Genomic DNA, 26,800 nt, shown 5'->3' with positions numbered 1-26,800 from the left:
GAGGAAAGAAGAAACTAACCTCCGCCCCTGTATAGTTAATAGCATAAGCTTACTTCAGTTGAGCGAGCATGAATTCCAAGTTTGGTCTCAATTTGTCACCCAGGGGATAGTCAAGAATATATTTCAGAAAAACCTAGGAACAAAAATCACACAGATGATTATTTGGATCTCATCTCCAGTATTCCTGTCTCCTAAGCTGCTTTCTGGAACTCACTGGTAGGTTACAACAACTTTCCAGAATGGCAATTAATCAGGCTTTCCAATGGACTCCAGCTAAATCTGCCTATTAAGTCAACAGCAACTGTGACCCTTCATTTCTCTCACTTCATTTATCTGGTCCTGCCCTATGTGCCTGACAGAGGCCAGTCCTGGCCCACCATAGGCACTGTGGTTTAAGACTTCAAATCTAAGCCCACAGGTTGGAAGCTGATCTCTCTGTGACATGTGGTGACAGGTGTACCACAGTAAGGACTGTGGTCCAACCCGGTATCTCCCCTTCAACAAGAATAACAACATAGTGATCATATTAATACTGATAATAGTAACTAATGCATTTACTAAAAACCCTCTATGTGCCAAGCATTGTGTTAAGAGTTTCTCAGTTAAATTTCATCATTCCCTTAGGAAGTATGTGAAAATAGCACATTTTTTTTTTTTTTTTGAGACGGAGTTTCACTGTTGTTACCCAGGTTGGAGTGCAATGGCACAATCTCGGCTCACCGCAACCTCCGTCTTCTGGGTTCAAGCAATTCTCCTGCTTCAGCCTCCCGAGTAGCTGGAACTACAGGCGCGTACCACCAGGCCCAGCTAATTTTTGTATTTTTAGTAGAGACGGGGTTTCACCTTGTTGACCAGGATGGTCTCGATCTCTTGACCTCATGATCCACCCGCCTCGGCCTCCCAAAGTGCTGGGATTATAGGCGTGAGCCACCGCGCCCGGCCTGAAAATAGCACATTTTACAGTTGAAGGGAATGAAGTTGGTCCAGAGACAGTGAGAAACTTGTTCATGTGACAATGCCAGAATTCCATGCCTAGTCTGTGTCCAAAGGCTGGACTTCCAAATCAGCATAGTATCTAGCCTTCTTTATTAATAAACTGTGAGAACTAAGCGACATCATTCAAGTTTCCAAGGCCTGCCTTTCCCTAGCAGTAAAAAGGGGATACTGTTTCTTCTGAAGGGTACTTGTAAATACAGGTCATGCATTTAAAGTGCTAGGCACACAGACAGTGCTTGATAGGAGTGAACTCTTCTTCTTAATAGTACCCAAGCAATTATTTCCAGAGACACTCATCTTCCCTTCCACCCTGGCCTCCTGAGCAGCCCAAACCCACCTGCAACCCTGAGTTCCTATTTCCAACTTAAACCTTTCCACCTCTTTGGGCATAGTATGTGCTCATAAAATTAGAGATTGACAGACGTATAGCTACAAACCTGATGCTGTTGCTCCTCTGCCTAAGGATTTAAATAGCTCCTTACTATGCTTAGAACAAAGCCCCAGATCTTTAACAAGACCACAAGGTCCTGCCTAACATGGGTCCCCACCCCTCAACTCACTTACCTGTGTTGAGCTCCTCAACCGAGCTAAGCTCTCACTCACCTCAAGCCTCTACTGCCCCCTCACCTGGAAAGCTAAACCTTCTTCCTTCAAATTTTGGCCTGCCTGTCAGTCTCCAGAAAAGCCTCCCCAACCTCCTACACCAGGATGCCCGAGTCTCAGCATAAAGCAACAATATGACAAAAGGCAGTTTTCGGAATTTAGCCAGTGTTGACACCTCTGCCACACAGATGTGGCAGGGCCCAGCCCTTGCTATGGGAATAAGTGCTCTCCACAAACCTGTCGGCACTGGACTCTGGCAGGTTCACTTTGCGCAGAGACTGCCAACTTGGATACTTTCCGCATGATGTCATCGATTTCGGGGACCAACAGCTTTCTTGATAAAATTGCCTAAAATAGAAAAGGAAAAGACATACTCATTTTATGTGTTTTGTTGCAGATGGAGGGAAGCAGACTTGGTGCTAAAGCAATCACAGGAAATTTTCAAACACAATAAAGTATCTTCAAGACACACTTAAGCACAAAGAACACAACACTTAAACATACACTTCAAATTGGTAAAAATGGTGAGTTTTATGTTATGTACATTTTACCACACTAAGAAAAAAACATAAATAAAAAGAGAATACCTGTATTTGTACAGAATTCCCTAGAAATGTTAAGACAGGGCTCATATTTAAACATTTTTCGTAAGCAAATGTTCGCTTGTAATTGACCCACCAAAATCATAACCATCTTGACAAATTACTTAATTTCCAAAGTCTACAGCTAGTCAAAACACTACGTTCTGTGTGTTCAAAATATCTGCTGTGAATCTCATAAACTGAAACAGTCAACATTCTGGCGACACCATACCTTCAGAAGACCAAAGGCCGTGGCTTGTCTTGAAGTATCATAAATGTCCTCCTCAGCATAGGCCAGTAGAACTTGGAGCTGTTTTTCAGTTATCTGGTAAGACTTGACTTTCTTGACAAGTATGGTCACACACTGCAAGTTACAATAGTGATGTTCACAGCCAGCACATTCCACAGTTGGGGTCCAGGAAAATGACGAGGACTTAACACACACATAGCATGCTTTTCCACACAGGATTCCAGCCCTCTAGCCTTAGCAAATTACTCCAGAAAAAATTTTATCCATAACCACAAAGGGCAACTAAGTTTTGATATTAACCTTGGTTTTGGCTTTTGGGTCAGGGTCTTGCTCTGTCACCCAGGCTGGAGTGCAGTGATGAAGTACAGTGATCATAGATCATAGCTCACGGCAGCCTCAGCCTCCCAAGTAACTGGGACTACAGGTACACATCACCATGCCCAGCTAATTTTTTAATATTTTTTTAATGTACAAATAGGGTCTTCTTATGTTGACCAAGCTGGTTTTGAACTCTTAGGCTCAAGTAATCCTTCCACCTCAGCTTCCCAAAGTGCTGGGATTACAGGTGTGAGCCACTGCTTCTGGCTCCATCCTTGCTTTTTCCAAGTGCAAGCGAGGACATCTCACCTTGAAACAGTTAACTGCCAGGTGGAAGTTCTGGCCCCTGGCAGCCCCGAGCTTTGCATAGTCCTTCAGCAGAAGGAAGAGGTGTTTCGTCAGCTGCTCTGCTTTTGTTTCTATGGAAGGCAGCGGGAACCTCAAGACCCAAATCAGGCATTGTAAAGCCCCTGTGATCACCTGAAAAAAAAAATTACCAACTTGTGACGTGACTGAATCCAACAATCCAGCAACCCAGGCTATGCAGACTTTTTTTTTCTTTTTCTTTTTTTTTTTTTTTGAGACGAGTTTCGCTCATGTTACCCAGGCTGGAGTGCAACGGCATGATCTCAGCTCACTGCAACCTCCGCCTCCTGGGTTCAGGCAATTCTCCTGCCTCAGCCTCCTGAGTAGCTGGGACTACAGGCATGGGCCACCATGCCCAGCTAATTTTTGTATTTTTAGTAGAGACAGGGTTTCACCATGTTGACCAGGATGGTCACGATCTCTTGACCTCGTGATCCACCCGCCTCGTCCTCTCAAAGTGCTGGGATTAAAGGCGTTAGCCACCGTGCCCAGCCTATGCAGACTCTTTAAATGATTGTGCTGGATAAATAAGATGCTGAGCCCAGCCCACTCTGGAAGAACTATGTCCAAAATGAATTTCCAATTCCTGGTTGTAGAAGAATTTGCTTATCCATAACAAATGTAGGTAGATCATAAGGAAATACGAAAAGGCACCATATTCTTTTTATAATTTAATTTTATCTTTGTTTAAACATTTTATTTTTTTTAAATAGACAAGGTCTCACTAGGTTGCCAGGGCTGGTCTTGAACTCCTGGGTTCAAGTAATCCTCCTGCCTCAGCCTCCCCAGTGCTGGGATCACAGGAGTTAGCCAACATGCTCGGCCATATTCTCGACCTATTTATAGGAGTTTACAGAGGTTATATCATTTGGATAGGTTGGTCAATTTTACAATTTGTTTTTGAAAAATACATTTTAAATGGCTTTTCTGTTTCCTGGAATGGTACTTCAATCTAATCTGCTCTTACTAAGCTTGAATTAGGTACACAAAGCACTCTACTAGGTATTATAGATACAAAGATAAAAAGGATACCTTCTCTGCACTTATGTAGCAGGTGGTTAACCCAGATATTAATCATAAAAACAATTAACTATCATTTAATATAGTTAAGTGCTATGGCAAAAGATATGGAAAAAGTATACTGAGATTCCTGAACCTCCAAGGCCAAACCTTTGAAAGCACCTGGATCAGCTAGATCGGCTCTATCAATTTTTTTTTTTTGTGGTTGTTTTTTTGTTTTGTTTTGAGACGGAGTTTCGCTCTTGTTACCCAGGCTGGAGTGCAATGGCGCGATCTCGGCTCACTGCAACTTCCGCCTCCTGGGTTCAAGCAATTCTCCTGCCTCAGCCTCCCAAGTAGCTGGGACTACAGGCACACACCACCACACCCAGCTAATTTTTGTATTTTCTCATATCACCTACTTAACCTCTTGGAACCTTCATCTGTAAAGTTACTTAACCTCTTGGCACCTCCATCTGTAAAGTAGGTGATATGAAAAAAACAGGACATGTGTAGGCAATGGAGTCTGACAGATGTAGGTTCATAGCCTGGATCTGTACTTAGGCCCCAGCCCTAATTTTCTCATTTATAAAACAGAAACAGTAAGAACATATGGCTCAGGGGTGGTTGTGAGGATCAGAGATAATGCTCTTGGGATTCATAGCACAGAGTGGTAGTAGTGACAAAGGTGATGATGATAATGATGATGATGATGATTGGTAAGGGACAAAATCATTCACCCTCACGAAGCTTTGAGGATCAAATGAAATACTTAATGGGCTGAGCACAGTGGCTCACTCCTGTAATCCCAGCACTTTGAGAGGCTGAGGCAGGCAGATCACAAGGTCAAGAGATTAACACCATCCTGGCCAACATGAAGAAACCCTGCCTCTACTAAAAATACAAAACTTAGCTGGGAATGGTGGTGCGTGCCTGTTAGTCCTAGCTACTTGGGAGGCTGAGGCAGGAGAATCACTTGAAGTCAGGAGGTGGAGGTGGAGTGAGCCGAGATTGTGTAACTGTACTTCAGGCTGGCAACATAGAAAAAAGAAATAATGTACCTAGGAGGGTTTTAAAACTGTTAAAGACTATCCAAACACATAGAATTAGTAAATAGGGAAGTGATTTAATGTAGCAAATAGTGGTGGCTCATGATGTCATAAATCTCTTTAAAACTCAATCATCTTGTCCAGGCATAGTGGCTCAAGCCTGTAATCCCAGCACTTCAGGAGGCTGAGATGGGCAGATCACCTGACATCAGGGGTTTGAGACCGCCCTGGCCAAAATGATGAAACCCCATCTCTACTAAAAATACAAAAGTTAGTCAGGCATGGTGGTGTGCACCTGTAATCCCAGCTACTTGGGAGGCTGAGGCAGAAGAATCCCTCGAACCTGGAAGGTGGAGGTTGCAATGAGTTGAGATCACACTCTAGCCTGGGTGACAGAGCAAGACTCCGTCTCAAAAAAACAAAAACAAAAACAACCAACCAAACAAAACCTCAATCATCTCATAAAGCTTGAGCCCAAGAATAAGCATTAGGTATTCTGCACAACATAGTTCTTCTGAAGGAACAAATGCTCCAATGCAGAGTGCAAACCAATGCTCACCTTCACATCCATGGAGCCCAAGCAGTCTATGAGGAGAGACACAAAAGGATCCAGCATTTCCAGGACACGTTCACTCGAAGACTTGATCTTCGAAGTCTTCAGACTCAGATGCAGCAGCTGAGAGATTTCAAAAAGATATTTTACATTAGTTGCCCATTAGACCAGATGAGTTAGGTAAATGTGAAATGATTTTAAGAGACAAGCAAGAAATGTTAAGATGTATCTATTTGAAATGATAAAAAATTCTTAAGGAATGACAAACTGCCTGGAAGGGTCTCAGTAAGTCAAGGTGAGAGCTTGCTGTGCAACTGAGATGCTAAGTCCATTTACCAGAGTCCATTTTCTCAGCTTCTACTGTGATTCCAGGCACTGGCTTAGTACACAGGACATGGCAATAACCAGGATGGACATGGCCTCTGTTCTGATGGATCTTAGCCAGACTCTAAGGAAATGATGATATGTACAGGGTGCTTTGAGAGTTTTGTGGGAATCTGGTAGAGCAACGAGTGGGTAGTGAGTTCCTAGGGCAGGACAGAGTATGGTGACTTTCTAGATGGAAGCTAGTGTGGCTGGAACATGTGATAGAAAAATGAGAGTCAATGAAGGATTTTTAAAAGGAAATGATTAGATCTGTGCTTTTAAAAGCTCACCATCTTTTAATTATATTTAGAGACAGGGTCTCACTCTGTTGTGCATGCTGGAGTGCAGTGGTGCGATCATAGCTCACCACAGCCTCAAACTCCTGGGCTCAAGCAGTTCTCCCACCTCAGCCTCCTGAGTAGTTAGGACTACAGGTGACTAAAGGTGCATGCCATCATGCCTGGCTAATTAAAAAATAAATTTTTTTTTGTAGAAATGGAGTCTTGTTACGTTGCCCAGGCTGGTTTCAGACTCCTATCCTCAAGTGATCTTCCGGCCTTAGCCTCCCAAAGTGCTGGGATTATGGGTGTTAGCCACCAGGTCTGGCCACACACCATCTTTTAAAAAAATTCAAAGTAGTTCAGAGGCGTCTATAATCCCAGCACTTTAGGAGGCTAAGATGGGTGGATCACGAGGTCAGATGATCAAGGCCATCCTAGCCAACATGGTGAAACAGCATCTCTACTAAAAATACAAAAATTAGCTAAGTGTGGTGGCATGTGCCTGTAATCCCAGCTACTCAGGAGGCTGAGGCAGGAGAATTGCTTGAACCAGGGAGTTGGAGGTTGCAGTAAGTAGAGATCACGCCACTGCACTCCAGCCTGGTGACAGAGCAAGATTTGGTCTCAAGAAAAGAAAAAAAGTAGTTCAGAAGGGCTCATGGGCAAAGCACCAGTAAGAACTTAATAAATATTTGAGAAGAAAAACAAAAAACATAAAAAAAAAAATTAAAACAAACAAACAAAACAAAACAAAACAACAAAAAAGAAATACAAAAAAAATTTTGAGAAGAATCATTAATTCTGGGACAGTTACATCTTCAATGTAAGTGCTGGAAGAGATAAATAGTAAATGGACCAATGCGTCTGTAAAAAAAAAAAAAAAATCAAAAAAGTATTTACAGTTAAGGCATTTCCAATGGAAGCGAAGAGTACTAGAAATTTGACAGAAGATTAAAAGGTGCAGACTCCCTGAAGGAAGCAAGTCTCCTTTTAAGGTTATCTTACCCGAAGCCCGGACTCAATAAATATGTGCATGTTGGTTTTCCTGCTCACAACAGCTTTCTGTCCGCCTCGAACTGGAGTTGGGGGGAGCAGAAGGCAGCTCTGGGGTGGTAGGCGTGGATCTGGTCCTGGGGCTACTGGATTTCTGTCAATAATGTGGCATAAGAAGAGGGGAAAGAACACTGTCAGCTGCATTCCAAGAAGTTACAGTGGCCCTTCTAAAGTGACGAAAGCCCAACACTAAATAATGTGCCATTTGCTTGGATTTTTGTCACCGCCCCCCCAACCATGAAGAGATTATTAGGCTGTTGATTAAGGTTATTAAGACAATATGTTTATATTAAGATGAACAGCAAGAGGACACTCTCATTTGATTTCTGAAAATAAATGCCAAGGAGTCTCTTTTAGACCACAGAAGCAAAACCAAAAGGAAGTTTACTAATGTATAAGACATATAAGATCATATATATATATATATATATACATATATATATATTTTTTGAGACAGTCTTGCTCTGTTGCCCAAGCTAGAGTGCAGTGGCCCGATTTTGGCTCACTGTAACCTCTGCCTCCTGCGTTCAAGTGATTCTTCGGCCTCAGCCTCCTGTGTAGCTGGGATTACAGGCGCCCACTACTACAGCTGGCTAATTTTTGTATTTTTGGTAGAGACAGGGTTTCACCAAATTGGCCAGGCTGGTCTCAAACTCCTGACCTCAGGTGACCTGCTCTGCTCAGCCTCCCAAAGTGCTGGGATTACAGGCATGAGCCACCGTGCCTGGCCTACAAAATATTTTAAAATCTTTTAAGGTCTCAATCTCTGTTTAATCAGAATACAAGATACAGATTTAAAATCTTTGAATCAATAAATCTTTAAAACAAAATGGTATCAGGGAAATGCCAAAATAACTGGCTGCTGTCACAGCTACCTCATTTATGGGAAAATCTCATGTTGAAATGTATCACATCATAAAGTACCACCTGAGAACTCAGGTGGGTATAATTTTATTTTATTTTTAAAATTTCATTTTTCACTAAAGCAAATTATTAAAACAACCCACAAAATACCTTATCAGATGCAGACACCAAAATGACTGTTTGTTTTTTCCAACTTACTTTTCTTTTTCTGTTAACAGAGGAAGATTTTCACTGATTAAACCGTAACTGAGTAATAGAATGGATTCAGCTGTCATTTCCTGATTTACAATTAATCCCACTGTGATTCGGCGTAAGGTTTCATGAACTTTCCGGGCCAGTTTCAGACTCGTGGTATTTTGTAAGATCTAAAAGCAGAACATAAATGTCATGCTGAGATGACACAGAAATGCATTTTGATGTGTCATAATGGCGGTTTTCTTTTATATATTTGCTTTCTAATATACCTTTGGCTTTCTCCTAATTAAAAAACATTCCTAATACAATTTCAAACACAGATAAAACATATAAAGTAAAAATTACCTATAATCTCAACCCGAGGAAGAACCACTGTGCAGGCTTCTGAGCTCGGGTTTCCCCCACTCCTGCCCTGTTCTCTGCTGGTGAGACCTCAGGGCACAATGCCAGAGATACGAGACTTCTAAGTTAACATCAACTCTCCCAGCACATTAACAGGGGTGACTTAGAGGCAAACACACACATGCACACAATCAACAAAATATATTCACTACTCATAGCAAACCACAAGAATGACGTGCTGCCATGGCCAAGCCTCAGGGTCTGATATCAGTTACTGGGCCAAATCAGAGGAACCTAATGGGAACCAGGATCAGCGACCTCAGAAAATACTCAGTGCTTCAGAGTTATTATCTTGCATGAGACATAGTATTAATAACTTTCAATACCTTGGAGGGACTTTGTAATATACATCACAGACATATGTGCTCTGTTGATTCTTTTTCATCCTCAAAGTGTATCTAACATTCTTAGATAAGGCACTAATAAAACTAAATGCATCCTAGGAGTAATTATGGAGTTCATCTAGCACCAGAATATTTAGACCGAGTGTAATTAACGTCAGTAGACAGTGCTCTTTGATCTAGTTTTAGTACACAAAACTTTAATATATTAACATTTAATTGATGTTCACCTCTGCCATAGGCACAGCAAACAACAGGAAGGTGGGTAAATTACAGTCCCTGATCTCCAGGAAGCAGAATGAAACCATGGTAGGAATGTGAACTTTGGATCAGAAAGATCTGGAGCTAAACCCCTATCTCTTTAATCATGTTCCTTTCTATCTTTCCAAGCCTGAATTTTCTTATTTGTAAAATGAAAGTACCATCAATCTCACAGGGTATGCAGATTAGGAGAGGTAATGTAGCAGTGCTTTAGAATATATCAATAAATGCCAGTTTTCTTCCTTTTGACAACCTGGGAGTGGTAATCTGTGTCCAAAAGCTTTCTAATATATATTTACTCCAAATTTAAATCGTTTTGTAAATGTAAATATATATTTTTTAAATAGAGATAGAGTCTTGCTATGTTGCCCAGGCTGGTCTCAGACTCCTGGGCTCAAGCAATTCCTCCTACCTTGGCCTACCAAAGTGCTGGAATTATAGGTGTGACCCACCATGCCTGGACTAAAATAAATTCTTAATAAAATTTCAAACATGGACATAACATATGTACTGGCCATATGGTCCTGGGGTCCTTGCACCAAAGGAAATCATGGGTGATCAAGAACAGTCTTTGAGTTTGTCCCACATATCATTCCTTTTAGAAACTCATGAGATTGTAATGCTATGATCTCCTGAATGACATTCAAGTCCTTACCTCTTTTAAGGGAAGGATGAGTTTTGTAACCTGATCTTTTCCTATAAACTTGCCCAGGATTTCATAAGAATCGTAACTTTTGCTTCTTCGTGCTTCCATGACTTTGGAGAGGATCTGCTTTACTTCCTTCTCTTCAGCAACAGCACCAAACAACTCATGGTTAAAAATCTTCGGAAGAAAAAGGACAAATGGCAGTTATGTGCACTCAGGAAGATACGCCAACATAAGCAGTCACTGAATAAAGGCTCTGGCACGTCCAAATCAAAGAAATTCAAGTTGGACTGGACTCAAATTAGATGGAAGAAATTTCTTTTAGAATGCACCTGTTTTCAATGCAATTTAGGGATCAATCACTAAAAAAACAAATACATAACAAACACTTAAAAGTCAATACTAATGGGAAACACAAGAAAAACCCTTCACAGATGTACATATACAAATGTATGACTGTACAGAGAGGCACTTCTTTTTTTTTTTAATTTCTTTTTTATCTTTTATTTTATTCTTCCCTTCACTTATTTCTGAACAGGTACTTCTTCTTTGATGTTACCCTTCAAGAAGTTCTCAGAATATTTGCAATCTAATTAATTATTTACTTATTTTCTGAGACAGAGTCCCACTCTGTCACCCAGGCTGGAGTGCAATAAGTGCAATCTCTGCTCACTACAACCTCCACCTCCTGGGTTCAAGCAATTCTTATATCTCAGCCTCCCAAGTAGCTGGGATTACAGGCATGTGCCACCCTACCTAATTTTTGTATTTTTAAGAGATGGGGTTTCACCATGTAGCCCAGGCTGGTCTTAAACTCCTGGTCTCAAGTGATCCACCCATTTCGGCCTCTGAAAGTGCTGGGATTACAGGCATGAGCCACTTTGCCTGGTCTAAGGTAAATATTTAAATCAAAATTCAAAATGTTAGTGTCTATAAAAAGCTTATGTGGCAAATTTCTCTTCACAATCACAGCCCCCAAATTAGCACATTATCCATTATTTTTTATTATTTTTTATTTTATTTATTTATTTTTTTTGAGACGGAGTTTCGCTCTTGTTACCCAGGCTGGAGTGCAATGGCGCGATCTCGGCTCACCGCAACCTCCACCTCCTGGGATCAGGCAATTCCCCTGCCTCAGCCTCCCAAGTAGCTGGGATTACAGGCACACGCCACCATGCCCAGCTAAGTTTTTGTATTTTTTAGTAGAGACAGGGTTTCACCATGTTGACCAGGATGGTCTCGATCTCTTGACCTCGTGATCCACCCGCCTCAGCCTCCCAAAGTGCTGGGATTACAGGCGTGAGTCACCGCGCCCGGCCCCATTTTTATTTTTAAGACAGAGTCTTGCTGTGTCACCCAGGCTGAAATAACACAATTTGTGCTCACTGCAACCTCCACCTCCTGAGTTCAAGCAATTCTCCTGCCTCAGCCTCCTAGATAACTAGGATTACCGGTGCACACCACCATACCTGGCTAATTTTTGTGTTTTTGTTAGAGACAGGACTTCACCATGGTGCAAGGCTGGTTTTGAACTCCTGACCTCAAGTGATCTGCCCATATCAGCCTCCCAAAGTGCTGGGTTTAAAGGCATGAGCCACAGTGCCTGGTCCAATTTTAAAAATTATTAATTTCCCACTGTATTATAAATAAAGCTCTGGTGAACATAAGTTATTCCTTAAAAATAGATTATTCCTTAAAAATGAGAAAATTTTTCCTCATTTCAAAAGCTCTTGATACACAATGGCAACTTACTTTCTGGAAAGAGCATACCAGTTTAGGACCTACTTACAGAGACAAGAGTGCTCATCTCGCTTTGGTCTTAGCTTTTTAAACCTCTGCTAATCTAAAAGATGGGGTGTTACATTATTTTCATTTTTATAGGCTATTATTATTTATTTTGTGAACTGATTTTTTATGTCCTTTACCTACTGAAAATAAAATTGGAATTCTTTTCTGTAAGTCTTACCTCAATCATTATATCTAAACAAGAGTCCAAATCCCCAACTTGCAGCTTGCTGGTGAGGCCTTGCAGCAACATGTGAACAGTGAAAGTCAGCACATGGACCTAACAAGAGATGCACAGTGAGAAGATGAATATTAAGAATATCACACTAGGAAAACATAAGATCTAGGAAGCACCACAAAGAGAACACTCAGAGTTTATATGTCTGTTTTTGCCAGGAGAAGCTTCAACAAATGAATGTAGTTATTTCACTATCTAAAATCTTGTAACCAAACGATCACTTTGTACCAAAGATGTTCAGAAACACACTACCATTCTTATGATCTATCGTTGTGACTAAACCAGGCCAGATTTATAAAGAAAAACACAAGAGTCTTAAACTTTATTTTTATTTAATTATTATTTTTTTTGAGATGGAATCTTGCTCTTGTCACCCAGGCTGGAGTGCAATGGCATGATTTTGGCTTACTGTAACCTCGACCTCCCAGGTTCAAGAGATTCTTCTGTCTCAGCCTCCTGAGTAGCTGGGATTATAGGCACCCACTACCATGCCTGGCTAATTTTTTTGTATTTTTAGTAGAGATGGGGTTTCACCATATTGGCCAGGCTGATCTCGAATTCCTGACCTCTGGTGGTCTGCCCACCTCGGCCTCCCGAAGTGCTGGGATTACAGGTGTGAGCCATCATGCCTGGCCAAGAGTCTTGAACTTTAAAAAAAGAAAACTAACCTGCAAATTAAGGAGCTTTCCCATGTTGAATGTAATTAAAGCTTGTAAATAAAATGTTATGAAGGAAATAAGTTTTTGTACCTCATAGCAATCAAGCTGCTATTTCCTGAGAGCTTACTATAGGATAGGCACTATACTAATACCTTATATGTATTAAATCATTTAAGTCTCACTCAGCCAATCTAGAGAGTAGGTACTACATTATCAGCAGTTTTTAGATGAGGAAGCTGAGGCAGAAAGAGATCATGGGTAGGAATTGGTGGAGTGAGAATTAGAAACCAGAGTCCCAGGCTCCACAACACATTATCCTGACTCTCAAGCTTTTTGAAAGCTTTATGCTGCTTCTAGTCCTGTGAAATTATCAAGGTAAATACCAGATAATGATCATAGGCTAAGGAAACATATTTAGTTATCAAAACACAGATTGGGTCTTAAAGACATAGTTTCTTATGTACCTACTTGTAATCTTTAATTTTTTTTGGCGGCACGGTCTTGCCCTGTTGCCCAGGCTGGAGTGCAGTGGTGTGATCTTGGCTCATTGCAACCTCCACCTCCCAGGATCAAGAAATTCTTGTGCTTCAGCCTCCCAGGTAGCTGGGATTACAGGCGTGCACCACCATACCAAGCTAATGTATATATAGTAAGTATATGTAGATGTATATATTTTTAGTAGAGACAGGGTTTCAGCATGCTGGCTAGGCTGGTCTTGAACTCATGACCTCAAGTGATCCGCCCGCCTCAGCTTTCCAAATTGCTGGGGTTACAAGTGTGAGACACAGCATCCAGACCCTACTTGTGATCTTTAAGTATCTTTTTTTTTTTTTTTTTTTTTTGAGATGGAGTCTCACTCTGACACCAGCAGTCTGGAGTGCAGTGGCGTGATCTCAGCTCACTGTAACCTCCGCCTCCTGGGTTCAAGCAATTCTCCTGCCTCAGCCTCCTGAGCAGCTGGGACTACATGTGCACACCACCATGCCCAGCTAATTTTTGTATCTTTAGTAGAGACGAGGTTTCACCATGTTGGCCAGGATGGTCTCAATCTCCTGACCTCAGGATGCACCAGCCTCAGCCTCCCAAAGTGCTGGGATTATAGGAGTGAGCCACCGTGCCCAGCCTAAGTAATTTTATATACAGATGGTTCCTGACTTACAATGTTTTGATCTATGATTTTTCAACTTTATGAAGGATTTACTTTTTATTTTTTTATTTTTTATTTATTTTTTTATTTTTTTAAGATGGGGTTTCACCATGTTGGTCAGGCTGGTCTTGAACTCCCGACCTCAGGTGATCTGCCCACCTTGGCCTCCAAAGTGCTTGGATTACAGGCGTGAGCCACCACGCCCAGCCTATGAAGGATTTACTAGGAAACTGTCTCATCCTAAGTCAAAGAGCATCTATATTTGAAATGTTTGCTACGACATTTATATGTATATTCTGAGACAGGAGCTTGCTATGCTGTCAGGCTGGTTTTGAACACCTGGGCTCAGGGTGTGCACTTCCCACTGCGGCCACCTGAGTCGCTGGCACTAAAGGTGCACACCACTATGTCCAACTTTCATTTAACTATAAAAAATCCTTTTAGTGGGGGCGAGGATGAAGAGTGGTAGTCAAAGAGAACAATTTTGGTACAGTCTATCTGATTAATACTAAAGCTGAAATCAGTTGTTCTCTCAACTCTAATTTAGTTATTTTAACAAATAATAGGATAGACTTGAAGAACAGATGGTTAGAGGAAAAAAACAGCTACTCATTTAAATACCTCAGATGTTCCTTAAAAATGTGTGTGTGAATCCTCAAGGACAGAGATGTATTATATCCCTCCTTGTCTGTCAGTTCTCAATATGCCCATGTCTCGTAATGATGTGGTGGTGGCAGTGGCGCTGAAACAGGGACGGGCAGGAGCTACAACTCTGGGAGGGGAAGCTTCCTCTTAATTCCTTGGAACTATAGTTCTGAAAGGGTTGGCCTAGTCTAGTTGCTCTTCTCTTTCTGTCTTGCCATTGCTTGGCCCCTGACATGGGCACAACTGCAGGAAGCTCATGGCAGAGTGGGAAAAATAAAGCCCCAGTTTTCAGGCTGGAAGATGGAAACAAATGCAAAAATTAAGTGTCAGCAAAGAAAAATAGAAGATCTAAAGAAAAAAATAAATGAAAATTTTAGAATTGAAAAGCCCAAAAATCGAAATAAGAAATTCATTGGATGAGCCCAATTGCAGAAGGATATGAAAGAGGGAAGAGTCAGTGAACCTGCAGATAGACCGAAAGAAATTTAAAAAATTTTCCCACCTGAACAGAGTACAAGAAGACCAGTACATATATATGAATATAGCCCCAGGAACCAGTGGGAGAAAAACAAACATTCATTTTACTGGAGTCCCAGGAGAGGAGAAAGAGTGCACTGCAGGAAATTTATTTAAAGAAATATCGGGGCCGGGTGTGGTGGCTCAAACCTGTAATCCCAGCACTTTGGGAGGGATCTCTTGAGTCCAGGAATTCGAGACCAGCCTGGATAACATGGGGAAACCCATCTCTACTCAAAATACTGAAGAATTAGCTGGGCGTGGTGGCTAATGCCTGTAATCCTAGCATGTTGTCATAACAGTTGGGCATTATCTGCCTGATGTGGAAGAAAAAGAAAAGAAAGGTTGGAAGTAAGCAGTACAATATTTTTAAAGGAAAGAACTAAAGAGCTAAAAAGAAAGAACTTAAAGCAAAATTATATATCCAGCAACAGTGTGTTTCAGAAACGAAGGTAAAAGGAAGACATTCATAGAAGAAAGAAAACGAAGAGAATCTGTTCCCACCATGCGTGCTCAACAGCATTGCTAAAGGACACCCTCTAGACTACAGCAAAATGATATTAGAAAGAAATGTGGAAATTCAGAAATGATGGAAGAACAGCAGAAATCATAAATATCTGGGTAGAATAGACTACTCTTGAGTGCTTAAAACTTGTTTGACAATTATAAGCAAAAATTATTACACTGCCTAACGGTTTTCAATATGGAGATGTTAATACATAAAGAGCTATAATACAAAGGGTGAAGGGCAAAGGGACCTACAGGGTGATATGGTTTCTACATTCCACTTGAATTGGTAAAACACTAATTCTCAGAAGATTATTGAAAGTTCAGTTAACATATGGTAATCTATAGAACGACTACTAAAAATCTATATAAAGAAAGATAGTCAAATGAATACGACATTTCTTGGTGTGTTAGACTTACAGTCTATAGGAACCTTATCTACCAACAAACTAAGATGTACAAGGTAAAGCTAATTACCAGGAATCTTAATCATGTAGATGGTACCAAAATCGTTTTCTTCGAGCAACATTCTTCATCCCCACCCAAATAAGTAACATGGCTGATTACTTGAAAAGAACAAGCTGCAGTGTTCCCCAAACTTTAAATTGCCCAGGGATCTTATTAAAATGCAGTTCCTCACAAGCCCCCAGATGCTGCTGATACTGTTTGTCCGGGTGCCAGGCTTGGAGCAGCAAGAGGCTAGATACCACATAACCACTCAGAATGCTGTGTATTCCACTTGGTGCTCTTTTATTTTTTGAGACAGGGCTTCACTCTGTAGCCCAGGCTGGAGTTCTGTGGCATAATCACAGCTCACTGCAGCCTTGACCTTCCAGGCTCAAGCAGTCCTCCCACCTCAACTTCCTGAATAGCTGGGACTACAGAAATGTGCCACCAAGCTTGGCTATTTTTTGTTATTATTTATTGCAGGAGAAAAGTCTCACTATGTTACCTAGGCTGGTCTTAAACTCCTGGTCTAAAGTGATCCTCCCACCTTGGCCTCCCAAAGTGCTGGGTGTACAGGCATAAGCCACTGTGCCCAGCCTCTTATTTTATAACTTACATTTTATATTTCAACTCTTAAACAAATGTGTATGTAAATTATTGTTCCCACCAGCAATAATATGGTTAATACACATTTAAAAATAATTATATTAAAATAACTCAGAGAACACAAAACTTGATATGAAGTAATCTGAGAGAAAAAGATAAGGCATGTAACCCAGGCCTATAAGGATCTTTCAAAAATCTGATACAGGAACTATTTAAATAACAGATTTCCTTAATACTAATTAGAAACTATTGAATATTATTGCTTGGTGTCTCAGTGGATCAAATTTATTAAAAACAGGCCCAGAGTTCCATAACTTGCAGTGTTCAAGCTGCAATTTACCTGGTATCCATGGACAAGGGTAGTCTGTAATTCTTTTAAAACATATTGGAGGAAGTGCACACCAAGATCCTCTATTATTTTCGCAAGAGTGCTGCGTGCAATGTCTCTGATTTCTTGTGCTCTGTTCTTGAGTAGGGCACATACTTTCAGCAAAATACTAGAAAATGAGAAGTTGAAAAATGACTAATCAAATAAATAGAACCAATTAAACATATAAGTATGCTTTTGTCTCTTACTCATAACTCAAATTTCCCTGTTCCACAGCCAAGTTATGATAGTACTTTTCCTCTTCTTGACCAAAGAGATTCAAAAGTAACGAAGAAAAGAACACATTTTTGAGTTTCACTAAACTTCTAATTCGTTACAAAACATACCTTGGTAGATTAGCTTCCATAATTTCTTGTGGAAGAGACTGCATTAGTTTAACCATGGCAAAAGCTAATGGAACTCGAACCACTTCCTCATCATTCACAATCTTTGACTTGATGAGCTTGTGTTCTTCTTCCCTTTTAGTCTGTAAGAAAAATTTAGGTTAAACTAAAATGAAAATAAATGGATCAGTGATCTACCAACACTGCCATCTTGCATTTGAAAGACAAGTTTTCTAGAAGGATGATCATAAAAAAAAAAGAAAGGAAAGAAAGACAGCAGCTCTTTCTGTACATCTTCAGCCCATTTCTAAGTTTATTTAAAAACAAACCAAATCTCTAATTTGAGGATAACCCTCTAAAAATTATAAAAATAACAGAAGTTAAGTAAGAATGTTTTTAAGTAAGAAGTAAGAATGTTCTACTTTTCAAAGGAGCCATCAGAAAAAAATAAAGCCAGATTTTCACCAATGTGGTTCAAGACTGCTGTGAAGTATAGGAAACTCATATAAAATGTGTGTCAGTTGGAACTGTCAAGTGCTTCAGTGACACTGTTGGTATATAATAAATACAGGGCCTCACATAAAGGTTTATTTACAAATATATAAAATATAAATCAATATTTTATACCAGGAGTTAGCAAACTTTTTGTGGACAGCTTTATGGGCTCTGTTGAAGTTACTCAACCCTGCTATTGTAATGAAAAGGCAGTACTAAACACTATGTAAACAAATGGGTAACTGTGTTCCAATAAAACTACATAAAAACAGGCCACAGGCTAGATTCAGTCCCTGAGCCATATTTGGCCAACCCATGTTTCACCTTGAGAAGAAAGGAAAGGCTCTGGCTTCACTGCCAAATGGTATCCCTGTTAACTAGGAGAAAGATGAATTTTGAATAGTACAGAACTGATCAAAAAGTAGAAAAGGGAAACATATTCTAACGTTTAATAACCTTTTTTGGGACATGAGAGTCTCTTAATAACTACTCTGGAGATAGAAAAGCATTTATCTACCATATCACAATCATAAAGAAGGAGTGTTACTGCTTAGTTGCAGCAGGGTAAGCCTGAAGTTGATGAGATAGAAGCAGAGAGGTGAATTATGAAGTGTTGAGATAAAAGGAAATCTAAAAGCTGAAATCAATCAATAATCACTAAGAGCCTCAGTCTGACAGGGCCCCACCAACACCAAAATTCACACAGACCTGCCAGACCCCGAATAAGGTTATTACCGTAGATGCAAGGCATTTATGTAGTCTGGGTAGAATATCCCCAGTTATGGTTCCTTGGATATTTTTCATTGTTCTCTCTAATTCTTCCTTGTTTTGAGGAAGGAAAGAGACAGGCTTTGTGATACACTCGGATTCTTTGGTTGATGTCCCTCCAGACTCAGCTGGATCAGGGGTTCCCAGTTGTTCACTGTCTGACAAACTCTTGCATGTATTTTCCTTCTCTTCCTCATTCACATGCTCTAATTCCATGGCCTCAGGCTCTGGTAACTCAATTGCTTCAACTGCATCTATGTTTAATAAGCGACAAAAGGCACCTTAAATCAAATAAGGAAACCACACATTTGTGGTAAACAGTTTTTCCCACTAACATCCAACTTCTGGTAAAGAAATCTAATCAGCAACTGTGGGCAGGCAAGGTAAGTGCTGAGGACAGAGCTGTAAATGAGAGGGCTATGGGTTTTGCTTTCTCACAGTTTACAGTTTAATGAGAGACAAACTGCCAATTATAAAAGAACACAGAAGAGCAAGTACAGGGTAATTGGGGAACACACTGGGAGGGGTGGCAAAAATGTCTTAACCAAATAAAGTACCTCCATTCATGATCGTGAAAATCCTAATGACAGTCAACTGCCCATAGAGTCTTTGTCAGTTTCTGGTATGTGATCACAATAATTTACAAGTTAGTGGGGCTTCCCCTTTTCCAATTATCTGAAATAGCTGGTATAGGTTAAAACATTTAGCCCTTGAATGTTTGGTAAAAGTCAGCTATAAAACAAACTGTGCCTGGTGTTTTCATCAGATGATTAACTGCAGATTCAACTTCTTTATTTTTTTCTTTCTTTCTTTCTTTTTTTTTTTGAGACAGAGTCTTGTTCTGTCACCCAGGCTGCAGTACAGTAGCGTGATCTCAGCTTACTGCAACCTCTGCCTCCTGAGTTCAAGCAATTCTCATGCCTCAGCCTCCTGAATAGCTGAGATGACAGGTGTGTGCCACACGCCTAGCTAATTTTTTGTATATTTAGTAAAGATGGGGTTTTGCTATGTTGACAAGGCTGGTCTCGAACTCCCGGCCTCATGTGCCTTGACTTCCCAAAGTGCTGGAATTACAGGCATGAACTATGGTGCCCAGTAGATTCAATTTCTTTATGGTTAGAAATCTATCTGGATTTTCTATTTTCTTTTAAAGTTAGTTTTTGTATTATATTTTTCTAAGAATTTGTACATCTCAGCCAAGTATTCAAATTTATAAATACAAAGATATTCACTTAATTGTGACCCTTTTAAATTTCCAGTAATGTTTATTATGTCTTCTATTTTTACAGATAAATCTTGTCAGGAATTTGCCATTTTATAATCTTTAATTTATTTTTATTTTTTATTTTTTTTTAGACATAGGGTCTCACTCTGTCACCCAAGCTAGAAGGTAGTGGTGCTATCATGATCATAGCTCACTGCAGCCAACTCCTGGACGCCACTGATCCTCCGGCCTTAGCTTTCCAAGTAGCTGAGATTATAGCTGTGAGCCACGGTCCCTGACTCAGTTTACAATCTTTTCAAATACTTATTTTTAGCTTTGTTGATCTTTTCTATTGTATCTAGTTTGTTTTTCATCAATTGCCCCTCTAATTTTTTTTTTTTGAGACAGACTTTTGTTCTTTGTTGCCCAGGCTTGAGTGCAATGGCACGATCTCAGCTAACGGCAATCTCCACATCATGGGTTCAAGCGATTCTATCTCAGCTTCCCGAGTAGCAGGGATTATAGGCACCTGCCATAACACCTGGCTAATTTTTGTATTTTTAGTAGACGCAGGGTTTTACCCTGTTGGCCAGGGTGGTCTCAAACTCCTGACCTCAGGTGATCTGCCTGCCTCGGCCCCCAAAGTGCTGGGATTACTGGCGTGAGCCACCATGTCTGGCCTGCTGCTCTAATTTTTCATTACTTTTTTCTTACACTTTCTTTGCATTCATTGTGTAATGCTCTTCTCACATAAGAAGGTGATAAAATTGGATTTCTACATAAATAATCTACAGCTCACATTTTTTTTTCACTAATACAATTTAGACTAGCCTTCTCTTTTGTTAAATAAGGTTTTCCAAGAATACTTAAACCATTTGTTTTAGCCTCCCTCCTGACTCATTAACTGTAGGAGCAGACAAAGGGAGTATGTTGAATTTTGCCATCTTTAATTCATTATCATAAACTATTCAAGAATAAGACGAAAATCTAGTTTAAGAAAGTTTAAGAAACTTACTTTCTTCATTCTCAATTTTTCCCATTTGTTCTTCAAGAGTTTTGTGGTCAAAGTGGAATGCTTCTAACACTATTACTAGCAAACTGTTAAAAAAAAAGTACACAGAAATATTCATTCGATTATTACTATCATTGGACTACAGAAGGAGAGGGAATTTAAATACTAATAAGACATTAAATTTTTTTTTATTAGTATTTTTAATTTTGATCAGTATTAGCATGATCTTATTAATACAAGGTAGAAGTAAATCGAGATTACAGAAAGACTAATTCAGAAAATATTTTTTAAGTTACATTTAAAAAATAAAACAAAAATAATAAGTTTGAACACACCTGACACCCAGCTTTTGATTGATCTGTCCTGTTTGTAAGACATGAATAAAATGTTTCAAGTAATATATATATGACGACCAAGAGAGATGTTTGCAAATGGCTCCAATAACCTCTGTGGCAGCAATGGTTATATTTTCATGCTGTAAAATAAATCGAGAGCATCAATGCAGAACAAGTATTTGCTACTAAAATGCAAGGCTAACTCGGTATATTGAAAAACTTAGTAGGTTCTTGGTAATTATAGAAGAGAAAGAATAGTAGATTCTTGGTAATTATAGAAGAGAAAGAATGCCCAAACTATACTCATTTTTCCCTCCAACCCTAAGAAAACATGCTTTCAATTTAAAGGAATAACATCAGCCTTTAAAGGCTATTAACATATTTTTGACTCTCCCACTCAAACCTCCCCAATGGGTTCAAGACTACAGAAAGCGAATGAAATAAATTCAATGTAGAAAAACTGGCAAATGACAAACACTATACATTGTGGTACTCAGCCCTCAAAAGTACACTGTGTGCGGTAGGGGTTGAGGTGAGGGAGATCATCAGGAAAAATAGCTAATGTATGCTGGGCTTAATATCTAGGTGATGGGTTGATAGGTGCAGCGAACCACCATGGCACATGTTTACCTATGTAACAAAGCTGCACATCGTGCACATGTACCCTGCAACTTTTATCAAAAAACAAAAACAAAAACAAAGTACACTGCCTCAGAGACATCTCTTCCAGGCCACGATGAAAAACACAGAGTGGATTTACCTTTATACCTTAAACTAGAAAAGCAGGGAAAATATATGAAACAACAGTTTCCAAATTTTGGATATCAATCACTGCAGGACAATGATCTCTTAAAGAAAGGAAAGAAATAAAGTGAGGCTTGTAATTGCCCCAATTTACTGTATGGAGAGAACTGTTAGGTTGCAACACAAGAAGATAGGTCCAAAAAGTGCCCAGTGGTCTTCCTGAGTTAGGGAACAGGGTTGAGGCTACAGTCCACAAGGCACAGCGCCAGAGAGTAGAGCTGCACAGAGGGAAGGAAGCTGCAGAGAGCAAGCCCTTTGAGTTCAGCTTTTTAATAAGCCATAAGTGTGCATAAGGAAGACACAGGAAAGGGACCAAAGAAGGGAACAGGCAAAACAATCATCAAAGACCATATAAGGCTGAGAATAGTTCACAGTCCTATCAGCCAGAGTGAAACAACTCATGCTACACAGGGCATTTGGTATTCAGGTCCTTAGAACGGTAGTGTCTCAGTAGCAGGGCTATATTAGTCCTAGACTAAAGGCTACTTCTGCCTAAGAGAGCTTGAAAGCAAGACTCCAAAAAATTAGACTATTCACAAGTAACCTAACTGCATCTGAGAATAATTCTCAGGAATACTTAAAGACATCCAAATGCACCCAACACCCAGTAGGGTAAAATTAATAATGTCTGACACCTAATAAGAAATTACAGCCTGGTATGGTGGTGCTCGCCTGTAGTCCCGGCTACTTGGGAGGCTAACGCAGGAGGATCACTCGAGACCAGTCTGGGCCAACAAAGCAAGAAACCCCAACTCTACAAAAAGTAAGTTAAAAATTAGCCAGGTACAGTGGTGTACACCTGGAGTCCCAGGTACTTGGGAGGCTGAGGTGTGAGGATAGTTTGAGTTCAGGAGTTTGAAGCTGCAGTGAGCTATGATCATACCACTGCACTTCAGCCTGGGAGACAGAGTGAGACACTCTGCAAGTTTTCTAGTAGCCTTGGCAATAATTATAAAATTCTCCTATGGATATAAGTGGTTAAAAATTAATATTTAGAAAAATAAAAGAAGTAAGAGGAAAGCATGAGCTTGTTAAGGAGAGACATGAAAGATATTTTAAAAAGATGAAATTGAACTTCTAAAGATAAAAAAGACAATTCTGAGAGGGAAGATACACTGGATGGGATTTACAGCAGATTAGACAATGCAGAAGAAAAGATTAGTGAACTTGAAGACAGAGCAGCAGAAAAATGAAACCCAGAAAAAACAAAGATGACAAAAACAAAGCAAAACAATACCAAAAACTCTGAGTTATGGGATAATCTCCAAGTGATCTAATAATGTACACTGGGGTCTCCAAAGGCAAGAATAGGACCCCAAAATATTTAAAGAAATAATATTTGAAAATTTCCAAGTTTGGCTGGGAACGGTGGCTCAACCCTATAATCCCAACACTTTGTCAGGCCATGGTGCAGGGAGGGGATCACTTGAGGTCAAGAGTTCAAGACCAGCCTGGAAAACATAGTGAAACCATGTCTCTACCAAAAAATATAGAAAATTAGCCAGGATTGGCGGTATGTGCTTGTAGTCCGTTACTAGAGAGGTTGATGTAGGAAAATCACTTGAACTCAGAAGGCAGAGGTTGCAGTGAGCTGAGATTGTGCCAGTGCACTCCAGCCTGGGTGACCAAGTGAAATTCTGTCTCAAAAAAAAAAAAAAAAAAAAAAAAAATTCAAGTTTGATGCAAACTACATATCTATATACTCAAGAAGGTCAAGGAACTCAAGCACAAGAACCATAAAGGAAACAACACTAAGCACTCATAATCAAATGGCTTAAAACCAAAGATAAAGAGATATATCTTTAAAAGCAATTAAGAAAAACCTCTATGAAAAAATCCACAGATACTGTTCTACAAGGGCCAAGCCAAACAACAGCAGCAAACAAAAAACAGAACCAAACCAAACAAACAAACAACCCCAAACATATTACAATTACATTCGGGGGAACAAAGTTAAGAATAACTTCTCTTTGGAAACAATACAAACCAGAACACAGTTGAGCACCATCTTTAACATACTGGAAGGAAAAAAAACAACGAATAAACCTGTCAATCTAGACTTCTATAACCAGTTATATTATCTTGCAAAGACAAAGACAAGAAAAGACAAACAAAAGCTGCAAGAATGAATCACTAGTAGACCTGTACTACAAATTTAAAGGAAGTCCTCTTGTAAGATATAAAATGAAGGCCAGGCACAGTGGCTCATGCCTGTAATCTCAGTATTTTGGAGGCTGAGATGGGAGGGTTGTTAAGCAACATAGGGAGACCCTGTTTCCAAAACACACACACACGCACACACACACACACGCACACACACACACACGCACACACACACACATCCCAGAACAAAACAAAAGAACAACAAAAAGCCTCCTTTGTTTCCTGACACAACAAATAAATAAGAAATTAAAAAAATATAACTAAAAGAAGAAAAACCTGGATCTTCACAAAGAAATGAAGAACACCCAAAACTATAAATATGTAAGCAAATATAAAAGACCTTTTTTTTTTATTTTCAAAGAGCTCCTTAAAAGATAATTGACTACTTAAAGCAAAAATGAGAACAATGTACTGTGTGGTTTAAAATGAATGGAGAGGCAAAAACCTATGACAAAAATCCCTCAATTAATAAGCCAATGGAGATAAAATAAAATATCAAAAAAGTACAATTAATCCAACAGAAAAAAGAAAAAGAAAAAAAAATGTGTCAAATGGAAAAATAACAAGACTCAGATCTAAACACAACCTTACAAATAATATTTTCAAATGTGAACGGTCTAAATACCAGTTAAAAGGAAGACCCAGTTAAAAGCTACCAATAAGAACCCAACTTTAAAGGTAAAGTCACAATTAGGTTAAAACTATAAGGCTAGAAAAGGATATACAGAGGGGCGTGGTGGCTCACGCCTGTAATCCCAGCACTTTGGGAGGCCAAGGTGGGTGGATCACCTGAAGTCAGGAGTTCGAGACCAGCCTGGCCAACATGGCGAAACCCTGTCTCTACTAAAAATATAAAAATTAGCTGGGCGTGGTAGTGGACACCTGTAATTCCAGCTACTCAGAGGCTGAGGCAGGAGAATCACTTGAACTGGGAGGTTACAGTGAGCCGAGATCATGCCCCTGCACTCCAGCCTGGGTAACGGAGTGAGACTCCATTTTACCATGTGAACACCAAGCAAAGCTAAGTATTTCTGTTTTTCCATCTATTTGCCATTCGTATTTCAATGGTATCGAACAGTTGGGTTGTGCTTACTAGCTTTCTAAACTAGAATAAAAGGGAGCCATCTTTTAACTACTTCAATAATTCTTTTAAACATTTTGAATATCCTGAAACAATAGAGGTAACCTATTATTGTATAAGGCTATGCAATCAACAGTATAAATTTAAGTCATCAATCCTGACATTAGTACAATTAGATTTGATTTTCTATGACCATTAATAACATCTTTCATTAATCTTTTTTTTTTTTCCAGACAGTCTCTCTCTGTCACCCAGGCTGGAGTGCAGTGGCTCGATCTCGGCTCACGGCAGCCTCCACCTTCTGGTTTCAAATGATCCTCCTGCCTCAGCCTGCAGTGTAGCTGGGATTACAGGCATGTGCCACCACACCTGGCTAATTTTTGTGTTTTTGGTACAGATGGGTTTTTGCCACATTGGCCAGGCTGGTCTCAAACTCCTGACCTCAAGTGATCCACCTGCCTCGGCCTCCTAAAGTGCTAAGATTACAGATGTGAGCCATGTGCTCAACCTATGAATCTTTTTAACCAATAATTACTTATCTAGTCTTTACTATGTGTGAGGTACCATTCTAGGCACTGTGTAATATAAAGGTTAAAACAGCCCTAAGTTTGAATATTAATTCTGACTCTGGGCATCTTTGAAAAAGTCACATAGCCTCTCTTCTCAGATTACTCTCCTGTAAAATGGTAGTCGAAGAATAGTCCCTACCCTAGTCCATAGGGTTGACTTGTAAGAATGAAGCATTTGAAATAGCGCCTGGTAACTGGTATAGTGTTAATGGTAACTACTGTTTCATTTCTTGTAAGTTATTTGGGAAAATAATGATTGCTGGCTAGGGGAATTAACCAGATTTAAGTCCTTTGACATGAAAATAAAAGTATGCAATTTTAATCATGTGATAATTTCTAGGAGGAAGAATATTTTGTGGTTGGCCTTTGTGAGCTAATAATAGTGAAAATACAGATAACAGCCACCATTTATACAGAATTTACTATGTGTCAGGCACAGTTCTAAGAGCTTTCAAACTGTTCTAAACATCTAATTATAGTGATGACATCAACATAAACACCACCAACTCCATCTACATTTTGGCAAAGTGTGTCACGGTATGGGAAGAAGGTCCTTGGTTTCTAGATCTAATGACCTACCTTGAGCATTTTCTCATCAAAAATTGGAGTCATGGCATAAGGCATGATATAATTCTGAAGAGATTTAGAAGACAGAACAACTTTGCCTTCCATTAGTTGTTTTGCCAGTTTCTTCAAGGCTCTTGCTCTTCTGTGAATCTATGAGTTACATGAAATATGAATTAGTTACTGAACAATCTCAACTACAACCCACTCCATTTTGGTATCATATTCTCTTTTCATGAAAAGATTAAAGGAGTGATACACAGTCCATGTGTTACATGAGTAAACACCTGTGCCTTGATTTGCTTTCAGAGATATAATCCATAGCATTTGTTTAACAATGGGCCCAAAGCATTTATACTTCTTAGGAAGTGGCAGAGAAAAGCAACACTATTATTAACTGTGGTTTTTTGATGCCACCAA

The 26,800-nt window shown here is 39.7% G+C and overlaps 1 protein-coding gene across 1 annotated transcript in view; it reads right to left on the bottom strand.

The window, feature by feature from the left end:
* The window catches only part of UTP20 (UTP20 small subunit processome component), a 111,120-nt gene that overhangs the window by 17,603 nt on the left and 66,717 nt on the right, over positions 1 to 26,800 (bottom strand). Inside the window, exons 38-52 of the mRNA XM_002752906.7 lie at positions 26,396 to 26,533; positions 21,200 to 21,339; positions 20,868 to 20,950; positions 18,616 to 18,902; positions 17,389 to 17,528; positions 17,015 to 17,171; positions 12,091 to 12,189; positions 10,134 to 10,301; positions 8,478 to 8,644; positions 7,368 to 7,509; positions 5,722 to 5,838; positions 3,058 to 3,228; positions 2,413 to 2,544; positions 1,837 to 1,947; positions 54 to 133 (exon numbers count right to left, since the gene is read on the bottom strand). Coding sequence (XP_002752952.3) covers positions 54 to 133; positions 1,837 to 1,947; positions 2,413 to 2,544; positions 3,058 to 3,228; positions 5,722 to 5,838; positions 7,368 to 7,509; positions 8,478 to 8,644; positions 10,134 to 10,301; positions 12,091 to 12,189; positions 17,015 to 17,171; positions 17,389 to 17,528; positions 18,616 to 18,902; positions 20,868 to 20,950; positions 21,200 to 21,339; positions 26,396 to 26,533 — 2,132 coding nt within the window. The remainder of the gene's footprint in view (positions 1 to 53; positions 134 to 1,836; positions 1,948 to 2,412; positions 2,545 to 3,057; positions 3,229 to 5,721; positions 5,839 to 7,367; positions 7,510 to 8,477; positions 8,645 to 10,133; positions 10,302 to 12,090; positions 12,190 to 17,014; positions 17,172 to 17,388; positions 17,529 to 18,615; positions 18,903 to 20,867; positions 20,951 to 21,199; positions 21,340 to 26,395; positions 26,534 to 26,800) is intronic.

The sequence above is a fragment of the Callithrix jacchus genome, chromosome 9 (genome assembly GCF_049354715.1).
Source record: "Callithrix jacchus isolate 240 chromosome 9, calJac240_pri, whole genome shotgun sequence".
Classification (NCBI taxonomy): domain Eukaryota; kingdom Metazoa; phylum Chordata; class Mammalia; order Primates; family Cebidae; genus Callithrix; species Callithrix jacchus.
This window is presented reverse-complemented; position numbering and strand designations above follow the sequence as displayed.